The sequence below is a fragment of the Coturnix japonica genome, chromosome 7, assembly GCF_001577835.2.
Source record: "Coturnix japonica isolate 7356 chromosome 7, Coturnix japonica 2.1, whole genome shotgun sequence".
Classification (NCBI taxonomy): domain Eukaryota; kingdom Metazoa; phylum Chordata; class Aves; order Galliformes; family Phasianidae; genus Coturnix; species Coturnix japonica.
In genome coordinates this window covers 28,608,303-28,620,147 of record NC_029522.1, presented here as the reverse complement: position 1 = coordinate 28,620,147, position 11,845 = coordinate 28,608,303, and the positions used below count along the sequence as shown (strand labels likewise).

General features: G+C 44.2%; 1 protein-coding gene across 1 annotated transcript; it reads left to right on the top strand.

Moving 5' to 3' along the window:
- The first annotated feature begins 5,695 nt into the window (after positions 1 to 5,695).
- Positions 5,696 to 10,913, top strand: LOC107317045 (transcription factor 15-like). Its single transcript, XM_015869246.2, has 2 exons — positions 5,696 to 6,406; positions 6,505 to 10,913. The coding sequence occupies exons 1-2, from the start codon at positions 6,032 to 6,034 to the stop codon at positions 6,535 to 6,537; spliced, it is 408 nt and encodes a 135-aa protein (XP_015724732.1). The 5' UTR covers positions 5,696 to 6,031; the 3' UTR covers positions 6,538 to 10,913.
- The last annotated feature ends 932 nt before the right edge of the window (positions 10,914 to 11,845 follow it).

Genomic DNA, 11,845 nt, shown 5'->3' with positions numbered 1-11,845 from the left:
TCTTCACTGGGATAGCCTGCTTAAATCCCTTTTAAATCTCTCCGGCTTCTTGCAGATGTTGAACTGGATTCACACATCTCAGAAGTTTAGTTTTGAATCTTACACAGCACTTTTATATCTGCTGGAGGAGAGGTGGGAGGAATGCCAGCACCGTGTGACCATGCCTGGGCACACAACCACATGTTGGCACCTCCCGAGGCTGTCGGGCTGCAACACTCATTTCTCTGCTTGGCACAGAAATACTGAACTGTCTTCCTGATAACACAGGTTGGAAATTAAAATAGTTTCACATTTCTATGTTCCTCTTCAACTTCTGTTCTGTTGAAGAACATAAAGGCATTTACCTTCGTGCCCTCAGTGTGATACTGCCAACTGCACGCTCCCAGTGATGCCAGCTTGGAACCAAAGGGATGACTAACCAGTGAGGACCAACTGTTGTAATCTGCTTTCGAAACACTGAGCAGTTATAAAATTAACCTCAAAGTTTTGCCTACAATTCAGCAGTTGGTTATCATTCTGATTATGCCATCAGTTACACTTGTGCATAGATCCACTCAAATGACAACAATGAAGTCAGCTCTGACACGAACCCGAGTCACCAATATTGAATTTGTCCCCTAATCTAATTTGAAACACAGAATCACAGTCACAGACTTCTTTATTAACTGAAGCTTAAGTGTTCAATTGAAGGACTAAGGAGAAAAAAAGTGGACTATCTGAAGAATGTCAGATTTTGAGCATCATCATAGAAGGACACTCAAGAAGCGAAGAGGAGGGAAAGAAACCATGCAAACAACTTCAGCTGAACTTACACTGCAGAAGCTCCAATAATTACACGCTGGATTATATTTCCTCCATGGGTTTGGGTTTTTTTGGTTTTGTATTTGTCAGCTCTAAGCACTTAAAAGAACTATTGAAAATGCATTCTTTAAGAAGTACCTACAAAATCTTGTGCTCATCATAAATGGAGATGGTAAAACTACAAAGTATGAGAACAAGGCTTTCTTACCAAGATCTAGCAATCGTGGGGAGTGGAGGAGAACAAATCTAAAGGCAATGAGCATTCTGAAGTGTTTGCAATAGTTGTTCCACACAAGTGGATGATTCGCATCTCACTCTCATTATTACAGCAGCCAAGTATTTATAAAAACTGAAACTCAGCTGCATTTCTACAATATCATTCTACCATTATAGCACTGTAGAATCATTAATGTTGGAAAAGCCCACTAAGATCACCAGCCAATTATTAAGAACAATCAAAATAACAACCCACCCTACTCTGTATGACAACTCTATGCCTTTCTAGTACTGTAAGTTCTACTCTTACAGGTTTGGTGACTCAGATGACTCCAGGGAAGCTAGAAAAATCTAGATTCTTTATCAGCAATGCTAACTGCTAAGGGTGGACAATAAAACACTGCAAATCACACTTAGCAAGTCATTTGCTTCTGAAGGCAAAATGGGAAACGCAGGCTAAGAGAGACAGTCCACAAACTGACCATCACTACAGATAGCACCTGAAAGTGAACTAAATGAGAAGTTGCTGGTATTTGTTCATATGAAAAGGTTGTAGGGTCTGTGGCATGTTGCTGCCCGGTGCTTAGAATCCCTTTTCTTGCAGAACACAAAGAAAACACATTCTGACAGCTGCACATTGGAGACAACACAGCAAAGTACAGGAGAGTGGAAGAACTCCCTCAGCAGCCAGGATAGGTCAAGGTGGATTTCAACAGAATCATAGAATGGCCTGGGTTGAAAAAGACCACAGTACTCATCTGGTTTCAGCCTCCTGCTATACGCAGGGTCACCAACCAGCAGACCAGGCTGCCCAGAGCCACATCCAGCCTGGCCTTGAATGTCTGCAGGGATGGGGCATCCACAGCCTCCTTGGGCAACCTGTGAACAGTGCGTCACCACCCTCTGCGTGAAAAACTTCCTCCTAAGATCCAACCTAAACCTCCTGTCTCAGTTTAAAACCATTCTCCCATTCCTATCACTGTCCACCCTTGTAAATAGTTTAATACTCGATGAAAGAAGGGAGCATGTGGGAACTGCTCCAAACACATCCAGCTTACACGGACAAAGAAAATCTCTGATTGGAAAATGCTTTGTTTCTGAGGGGAAATATACTGTCCTTACATTGTTCCAGTTTGACAGAGGAAAGAATATGCCTTGTCATCATCATTCTGCAGAATACAACCACAATCAAAAATTACTTTTGAGGCAGTTAATAACAACTTTGGGAGTATCAGCAGAATTGTGTTAAACACCTCTTAGATTTGGCAAGTTTAAATGGGTTTGAAATAACAGGTGAATAATACATTCGGATTTGCTCCGTGGGCAGACAGAGCAGAGAAAATTACTGCAAGACAAATTTTTTGACAAAAACTCGAGATAAACAACTCAGCTCTTCTTTGTCAAGAGTAACAGAGTGGGCGTATAAATAAAATGCAGTAGGCAGAATGTCTCTGGAGTTTAACAAGGCCCCTAGCAAACTACCACACAGAAAACTCATTAACACACTGGAGAATCATGGCACCGATCAATTCAGATGAAGAAGAAAGATTGCAAGTGAAGAGATTGGGAGTGAAGAGATAAGTGTCATGCTAAACCCGACTGGATGGAATATCAAGAAGGGACTGGCGAGATCCCACATTAATCAACTACCAGCAGCCCAGGGCAGAGCTGGGGCCTGCTCCTGCCCTGCCAGGGAAATGACACTGCAGAGCAGGCTTCTGCCTTCCTAAGTTCAAAATATATAGAGGATATTTATTACAATCTGCCCTCCCAAGATTCACCATCCCACCTGACATGACTTAAAACAGGGGAAGCCTCCAATCCACTTCACATTTAATCTTCCATAATTTAACATGCTCCATAGGAGTCCTCCTTCCCCCAAGAACTCTCACGTACCATTCTGTATTGACTACTTCTCCACCTTTTCTCCTGAAAAATCACTCTCTTACAGAACCTCCACAGGGTAAAAATGCCATTAAAAGACTCTTCAATCTACACTTCTCTTTTTTTTGGAAGCCACATATATTAAGAACTGCACCACAAATGACAACTCAATCATCCAGGCTGGCTGTGAAGGACAGCAGCAGTTGTCACAGCCAGACGAAGACACACAGACAGACAAGTAATGAATAGCACTTCATTCTCAGCTACGTGGACACTTCCAGCCATCAATGTCCTTTATTTGTTTCTCTTTGTTAAGATTTCTCAGGTCTCTCACCTGAATCTGTCAAATACAACTGAAATACCTCATGGGTCTGCTTTATCAAGTGCTGCATAAGGAACACCCTGGGCATTAGCATGCAAACAGGAATGTCACTGACTGTTCCACACAAACTTGCCTGCCCAGTCCCTGTGCACGTGGCAAACAGTTTAATTAAGCAGCTTCCACTTACAGCTTACAAACACACTTGCATCATCACCAAAACACAGGGCTGGTCAGTGTTGCTCACCTGGGAGCCTCCCCCAGCCACACTCACACATCTGAGACCCACAGGGCGTTTACCACCAAACCCAGAAGACCAGCGGATGGCAGAGCTCCAGTGATGCTGACATTGGTCCTAGAAGTGCACGGCAAGGCCGAGCTGGGCTTTCAGGCAGCAGTGCAGGCTGCCCAAAGGCCCCAAATGTGAAATGCATGGCAGGCATTGCCACACAGATGGCTGCTCTGTGTCCTCTGTGCTGGCCGTTCTGACACTTGCCAAGGCCAAAATGCAAAGCAGCAGGTCAGACCACTGAGTCAGTGGCTCAGAAATCTGTTCTGCAGACCTCTACCAATCTTTCCTACAGCAGGCCTTCATATAGAAATTAACATATGTGTATGTTTAATGGCTTTGGCAGAGAACACAAACAATAACAGGTATAATCCTCCAAAAACACAACAAGCAGAAATAGAAGCCACCAGAAGGAAGGCTTCCTGGCTGTGACCACAAACATCTTTAGCTACAAATTAGATTTGCCCTTTAGTTATCCTCTGATTAACTTGCTTTTTTACACAGGTGAAGCTTATTTTTTTTCACAGGTAAGCCAAATTCTTTCTGTACTTCTGTTATCACTGTTCTTCCAGTCTTTTGAATACAGATAAATGCTTGTTCTCAATGACCTTCAGATACCCTTCTCTGGGTAGCATAAATGCAAATTTCAGGCTAAATCCTACTGCCACACATAAAATACTGCCCACTGATCTGCCTGACACGCATGCAGCCCCATTCTTACCTGTTATTAGCAACTCAGCAAATTGTAAAGTAACAGCAATTCTGCCTTTCTGCACCTTCCTGGAGGAATACTCTCCTTCTACCACTTGCATAAATGTTATCCCAATCAATAACCTTGTAATTAAAGTCACCATCACTTTGGCCCTTTTGCAAGTCTCCTTACTGGGAGGGGGGGGTGGAGGGGGATGGAGAAAGGGGAAGAAACAACTCCAATTCTTGCTCTGCTCTTCCAAACTGCCTTGAAAACATCACAGGAATCATTCAGCCACCCCTTTGTCCTTAACCCTTGGATTACTTATTGCTGTGATGCCAGTGAAAATCATTTTGTTTTTGTCTGCAGACACCGCATTGTTTTCTTCCTGAGCTCTGCTTATTGCAGTCCATTCTGCCAGTTTACCAATAAGCCATACATTCTGGTTGTGTTAATATCAGCAGTAGCTTTATCTCAGGCTTCTGAAACTGCTGAGGATTTTTTTTTTTATTGTTGAGAGGTTTTCTGCATCCTTTTGTTTTACTTGCAGCAATAATAACAAAAGCAAATAAACAGATTAAAAAGAAAGAAGCAGAAATACTGAGGACAGGAAAACACCGGTAAGCAAATGTCTGAGTCTGACAAACAATCAATTACCTACACTGCTCAGCTGCAAGAACATATCAAGGGTGAAATCCTGCCTCCATTAAAGTCAATGGCAGTTTTGTCATTGAGCACAACAGAGCCAGTATTTCACTCTAGAAATACTGTATGCAACAAAACTGGAGAAACCTGTGGGGAAAACAATGCAGGCTTGAATGGGGGCATCTCTTCTATGGAAATTAACACTGCTGTTGTAAGCACTGAAAATCAGTTTCTAATATCCAAGATCGTTCACCTTGCAAAAGGTAAACTAGAGCCTGCAGTGCTATGGAAGTCCAACAGCTATATTTATGCCTCTAGGGAAAGCTTCTGCTTTTCCCAGCATCAGCTGGTGAAGGGTCTCATCCTTGCTCTGCACCCCAACACAACTCCTTTGGGTCAAGAGCACTGCAGTCCAGCTCTGCCCTTCTACACCCTGTGCTGGATGTTAAGGGAGTGTTTTATATATATGACATAAATAAAAACCTGCATTTGGTCAGTTGTGCTCATTGATACGCTATGGTAAGGCCATGGTACAACACGCTACTCATGCCCACAGCCTGTGTCCCAGGGAGGTGACACCCAGCACACAGAGCCCCTGGTGCAGCAGCTGCCTCACCCAACTGTGTGCCTGTGATTAACATCAAATGGCTGCTCATCCAGTCCTGCTTTGGGGAGGACCTGTGTTTAGACAACACCACTGCCACAAACAGGCTTATGGGACAGCATTAAGCAGTCCATTGAGGATGCTTAATCAGCTAGAGATGATTCATCCCAGCAAACCTGCAGCGTGACCTTTGCCGAGTTGGTGAGCGTAGACAGGCTTGTCAAACTTCTATGGAAAAGAGAGGTGTAATAAACTAGCGCTCACGGTGACCTTTTAATAAGTAAATGGCTGAGAGAGGCACACGTTTGGAACAGAATAAGAAATTGGATTTGCGTGTAGGCGCTGTGGCTGCTGGTGAAGGGGCCCTTTATCGGCTGTGCCTACACGTGTAATGCGGCACACGGCACGGGGCGCAGACCGGGTATCACCCCGTCGGCTCCGGGGAGCGGCGCAGTGTCGCTTTCTCAACCCGGGAGCCGCAGCCGGGTCGCGGTGACAGGTGCGGCAGCCCCCGGCCGCGGGCAGCAGTAACACGCGGGGCGAGCATAAAAGTCATGGGGCGGCAGGTTGGAGGCAGGCAGCATGAAGGCCAACGAAGGGGCGGAGGGCGCCGGGCAGCACCGGGCGAGAGACGGCGGCGGAGCAGCGGGGCGACCCCCGGCCGGTAACTGCGGGAGGCGACGGAGGCGGAGGGAGGGCGGCGGCAGGCAGCGGGCGGCGGCCAACGCTAGAGAGCGGGACCGGACCCACAGCGTCAACACCGCCTTCACGGCCCTGCGGACCCTCATCCCCACCGAACCCGTGGATCGGAAGCTGTCCAAGATCGAAACGCTGCGCCTGGCCTCCAGCTACATCTCGCACCTGGCCAACGTGCTGCGCCTGCAGAGCCCCGCCGCCCCGCAGCCCTGCCCGCAGCGCCCCATCTGCACCTTCTGTCTCAGCGAGCAGCGCAAGAGGGTGAGGGTCGGGGGGGGATGCGCGGGGGGCAGCGGGCAGACGGGCTCTTAATGGGGAGGGGTGGCCGCCTCTAATCTGCGCCGCTTTCCCTTCCGCAGCACCGAAAACCCGAGGGGTCGCTGGCGGTGTGAGCTGCGGGACGAGAAGCTCGCGGAGGAGGGAAGCAAACTTGTATACGGCCCTGCAACAGTTACTTCTTCAGCCCTCGTGCTCCGGTTTGCGCTGCACGCAATGAAACCGAACCCTGCGGACACGCTTGCACCTGGCACGGCTGCTATTTTAGCACAAGAAACGTTAAACCTGAGCATCCCGGACTCCATGCCTCCCCAACCTGTGTCACATGGTGGAACCCGACCCGCCCCACTCACCGCCGGCAGGGGCTGACACGAGGCCGCCCACTCCTCTTCTGCCTGACCCCATCAGCAGCCCCAGGGAAGGTTGCTTTGGGGTATGGGAAGCTCCCACTGCCAGCACTTCGTGTCCCAGCCCGGCAGCACGTGATGCTTTTTCCCTTCTTAACAGAGCAGCTCGCCCCAGCCCTCCAAACAGCAGCAGGTGTTTCTATGGCCGGTAGCAACTGTGCAGTAAAGGGGGGCTCCCAAGGGCTCTCTAAAATTACCCGTCACCCAGGCCGTTCCTATGTTATGCCCATTCAACACTGATGTCACCTGTCTCCCTGCCAGTTATTAACTTATATACTGTGTGCTTGCTTTTTAACCAGACTAAAAAGCAGACGTGCATGGGATGGTTTTTGTCCTTGAATAAAGTGACAAACTAGACATATAAGGCCCACTAGTGGTGGATTTAAAATATAGCTGCTGTCTTTTACATAGTTATATAAGCAATCATAGAATCCTTAGAGTTGAAAAGGACCTCTGAAAGCCATCTAATCCAACTACTTACTATGAACAGGGACACCACAGCTAGAGCAGGTTGCCCAAGGCCTTATATATTTAGTTAGCCCTTTATTATCCTTTTTACTTTATGAAGTACTTTCTGTTCTTTATAAGCCTTCTAACTGCACCACTGAGAAGCGCTCCAAAAACAACTGCCCTTTTCGCCTCCCCAGTGCCAGCTGTTCAGTTCTTCCCCCACAGCCAAATTAGAGGGCTGAAAGAGTAAGCACTCATCACTCACTTTCTCTGCCACCCCACACTGGTGAGGCTGCACCTCAATTACTGTGGTCAGCTTTGGGCCCCCTCGCTACAAGGAAGACATTGAGGCCCTACAGCACAACCAGATAAGGGCAACAGAGCTGTGAAGGGTGCAAAGCAGAGACCTATGGGGAGCAGCTGAAGGAGCTGGGGTTGTTCAGTCTGGAGGAGGCTCGGGAGATTCAAAGCACAAAGCCAGTTCTGGCATATATGACAAAGAACTATTATCATTAGCAAGAGCAATATCTTGGTGTATTGCTTGTACAACAGTACAGTTTTGGCTTCCTTTCTCACCTCCCCAGCACACACTAACTGCCTTATTTTCACACTTGGAAAACACAAACATGATACCTAGAAAACCTGCACTACATTTCCTGCTTAAAATCCAAGATGAGAAAAATACTGAAGCCAAGTCACAGCGACCCACACCCTCCTCACTCACCAAAAGCCACATGCCGTATATTTTGCTAGATTGAGAAGAGCTCATTGGCTTCATAAGTTTTCCATCCTTTTCTTTCAAATTGCTGCCAGGTTGTAATCTTTGTTTTGCTTTGGCATTGATTGTACCTTCCTACTTATACAGTGCTTCCTCATTTTTGGCATTGTGTCAGTGTATGCATGCAGGTATAGATTTCTATAAACACATCTTCCAAACGTGACTTTCCTTCTGTAGGTTTGAAAAACTTTGTCTGTTAAAAGCTTCCTTACTTTATAATTGAACCTGATCGTAAAGCAAGTTCCACATCCATTAAACCAAAGCATCTGAGCTGCTTTACAGCCAATGCTATTCATTTAGTTGTATAATTCAATGTAATACACTGAAATGAAAGAAGTAATGCAATTTCAAACAATTCTGGGTAAATTCTGTATTGATTATGCTCCGAGTTTCGCAGTGTTGTGATGTCACTGCTGTTAGAGAAGTGGCTCTTAGCCTATTAAAATACATTGCATTTGCCATCTCTGGAGCTATTGAAGTGAGCATAAGGAAAGTGAGGCTCACCTTTTCACTGTAGTATTAGCTGTGAGCTCACTGCTTGAAATTTTTGAATCATTTGCACAATTCCACAGGAACTGGACTTTTTCCACTGTAAATGAGAATTCATCTCTCTAGTTTTACATGGAACTTATACAGAATATTTTTTCAATAGCAAAAGCAGGAGCAGGCTGGTGGAATTTGGCTTTATCTCCTGCTTAGAGCAGCTCTGTACAGCTTTAAATTCTTTTCTCTCTCTACTCAGGATGAACAGTTGAGTTCAAATGAGCTTGAAGATCTCAGTATTGTGCTCAGGGTTTCAATTACTAAATAACATTGGAATTTCAGTAACGCTGATTGAGTGTGGCAGAAATTGGGTCCATGAGCACTGTGGCCCAAATATTCATGGTATAGACAGATAATACTTATTCAAAACAATAATTCTAATTTCTATGATTCTAATTTCTCTGAGGAACAGACTTTAAGCCCACACATATACAGATTGAGCACTATGTATTTGTACATAAATAGGGACAGATCCTCACCTTTGCTGAAATTTATTTATAATTTAAAACTTCTCTGCCCCCAGGAGCTAGAAGCAGTAGAGAAGTAAGCTGTTACACAACATAAATCCTATATGTCCCTAATAAACCCAGGGAAAGTGTTTAATTTCTAGAGACAGATGAACTGAGTTCTCAGAGTTCACCTCTGAAGAGTGTAAGCACTAGGTCACTCATCATTGATTTGTGTGTTTTTATTGTATGAATTCATATATCCTAGCTATTATTGTAATCATTTGGTAGAGAAGCATCGTTCATAGCATGCACAAACATGCATTTATGAGGCAAAGTTGTGAAACTCAGGAGTTTTAACAGCAAGTACTTTACTGGATGTTCAGGCACTGGAATGACAGGAGCTTCTCCAGACCTGCTGAGCATCCTCTTGTTTTACCCAAGAGATTGGTTCTCCCATCTGTTTGTAGGTACATTGTTAGAACAGAAACATGCCTAATGCCACTTCTGTCTCTGTTTTCTCATATACACTTGGCCATTCAGATTACATGCTACGTGGGTGAAGTAAAAATGCTAAGATATACACCATTTGATCTGAGATCCTTTAAAGTGATTTAAAATATTCCAAGTATAGTACTTTGCATAAGTCATCGTACTTAGTCTGCTGTGTTACAGTACAAGAAGAGCATCAAGCAAAATGGATAAAGCACACATGATTGTACTGGTTAAGTTTAAATAACTACTTGAACATAGTACTTGGTTATCTATGGATTAATCTTAACAAAAGGCAATATGTTTTACTGTTTGCTACCATTTTCAGTTCTATACTTCAAAACAGAATTTTCCTTTCTAGTAACTTCTTGAGAAGTTTGCTTCTTTAAAATTACCTATTTGTGTGTGCAAAATGTGCTCAAATTTGCTGAAATAAATGGTATTTTTCTTACTAATTTAGCTAAATATGACTATTACAGTGATAGTTCTCTTCTACACCCATCTCAGTAAGGCTTTGAGTATTATCTTTGTTTTTCAGATTCATCCCAATGATAATTTTAGCAACATACAGATGTAACAGCAAAACTTCTTACAGGCCCAGCAGAATTTTAACCCACTAACCATGGACCAATTGTGATTTGGAGACAGCATTCCTGCCCTGTAACATTTCCCAATACTTAGCACTGAGAGTCCATGCTGTCACCGAGCTACCCAACAAACACACAGCCACTTTTCCTACCTGTATCCACTCTCCCTACCAGAGTTCTGCACATTCCGCTTTGGGTTTCTAACATAGCCTTAAAGTTACATCCTAGATGCTTTAACTAAACTGTAGGGATTGGTTTGCAAGCTAAAGTTCTTTATCTCTACCCTTGGCATGCATTTGCAGTGGAGAAGGAAAGTATGTCAACAGCATAGAAAAAGGAACAAGCCCAGGGACTGCACAACATCTTAAATGCCAAATACAAGGGGAGTTTCTTGAGGGAGAGGAAAAAAGGTGAAGTACTACAGACAGGATAGAAAGAGGTAACAGGGAGAGGTCAATTCACCCATGAAAATTCACTAGTTTCCAGTACGAGGCCAAGCAACAGTCAGTATTTAAGCTAGAGTCCATAGCAAGCAGTTGGGGTGCACCAAGTGCTATGCTTCCCTGTTAGCACTTTTCTTGGGATGTTGCATGCTTGTGTGCTTGCTAAGGAAGCAATAGGATGCCATTGCAAACAGCAAACCTCCCCAGTCAAATGACCGCCTTAACAGTGCTGAATTTACCCTTTGAATAAAGAACTTATCAAAGCAATTCCCACAAATAACGCCACCAACATGTGGCCATTTCTGATAGCAAATAGCAATAATAAACCTTTAATCATCACACTTGATCTTATGTCATCATGTATTCCTTCCTTATATATACACACCATATGAGCAGATCTGAGCCCTTTCACAGAAGCCACCAGAAGAGCAAATAAGCATCTACTGAGAATTTGAGACACAAGTCTTTGATGCTGTGGGCCATCAGGTCTTACAAATGCATTGGAAGAAGACAAAGCAGACCTTCAAATAAATCCCACAATATATATATGTATTCTGTGTTTTTGGCCTGTTGCATTATGAGATGGTATGCTGAGAGAATGTCACAAAAAAGATACAAAGCCTAAACCAGTTACCTAAATATCACTCCCCAAAAGAGAGAAGTACTACCTCAGTGGTAGCCAGAGGTAGGGGATAATATAAGGCTAATATACAACAATTAGCTAACTAGCAGACAGCATACTGCCAAGGCAAAGGATCTGGGATACATATAATACTTGGAGTCTTTTGAAGGTTAAAGAAATGCGTTTCTAAAGAGTCGGCATGGGAAGTTGTGGAGGAGGAAGAGAAATTTAATAGCAGAGGGAAAAAATAAAAAGCAGAGTTCTGGGAAATCTAAGGAAAAAAATAACATGACAATGCCGAGAAGAACTGAATTGGCGGCTCTGAATGTATTTCTTCAAAAACCATTTTCAAAATTTGGGTATACATAGGCAGCCAGACAGCACACTATCATATTTCAAATGAAATCCTTTAACTGTTGGAACATAATGCAGAAACCTTGAAAATTCTCACCAGTTTTGAAGTTACATGGTAATGAATAGAAGCTTTCTCAGGAGGGGAAAGAGGAGAAAGACAGGGCATAGATGAAGAAGAGTTGCCCGCTGAGTAGGATATTCAGTGCAGTGCCCAGAGAAATCCCAGTTCTAGTCCGGGTCAAGATCTACCCTTACTAATGCTCTAATCATTGAAAGGCTATACCTCCCCCTCATTCTGCTAG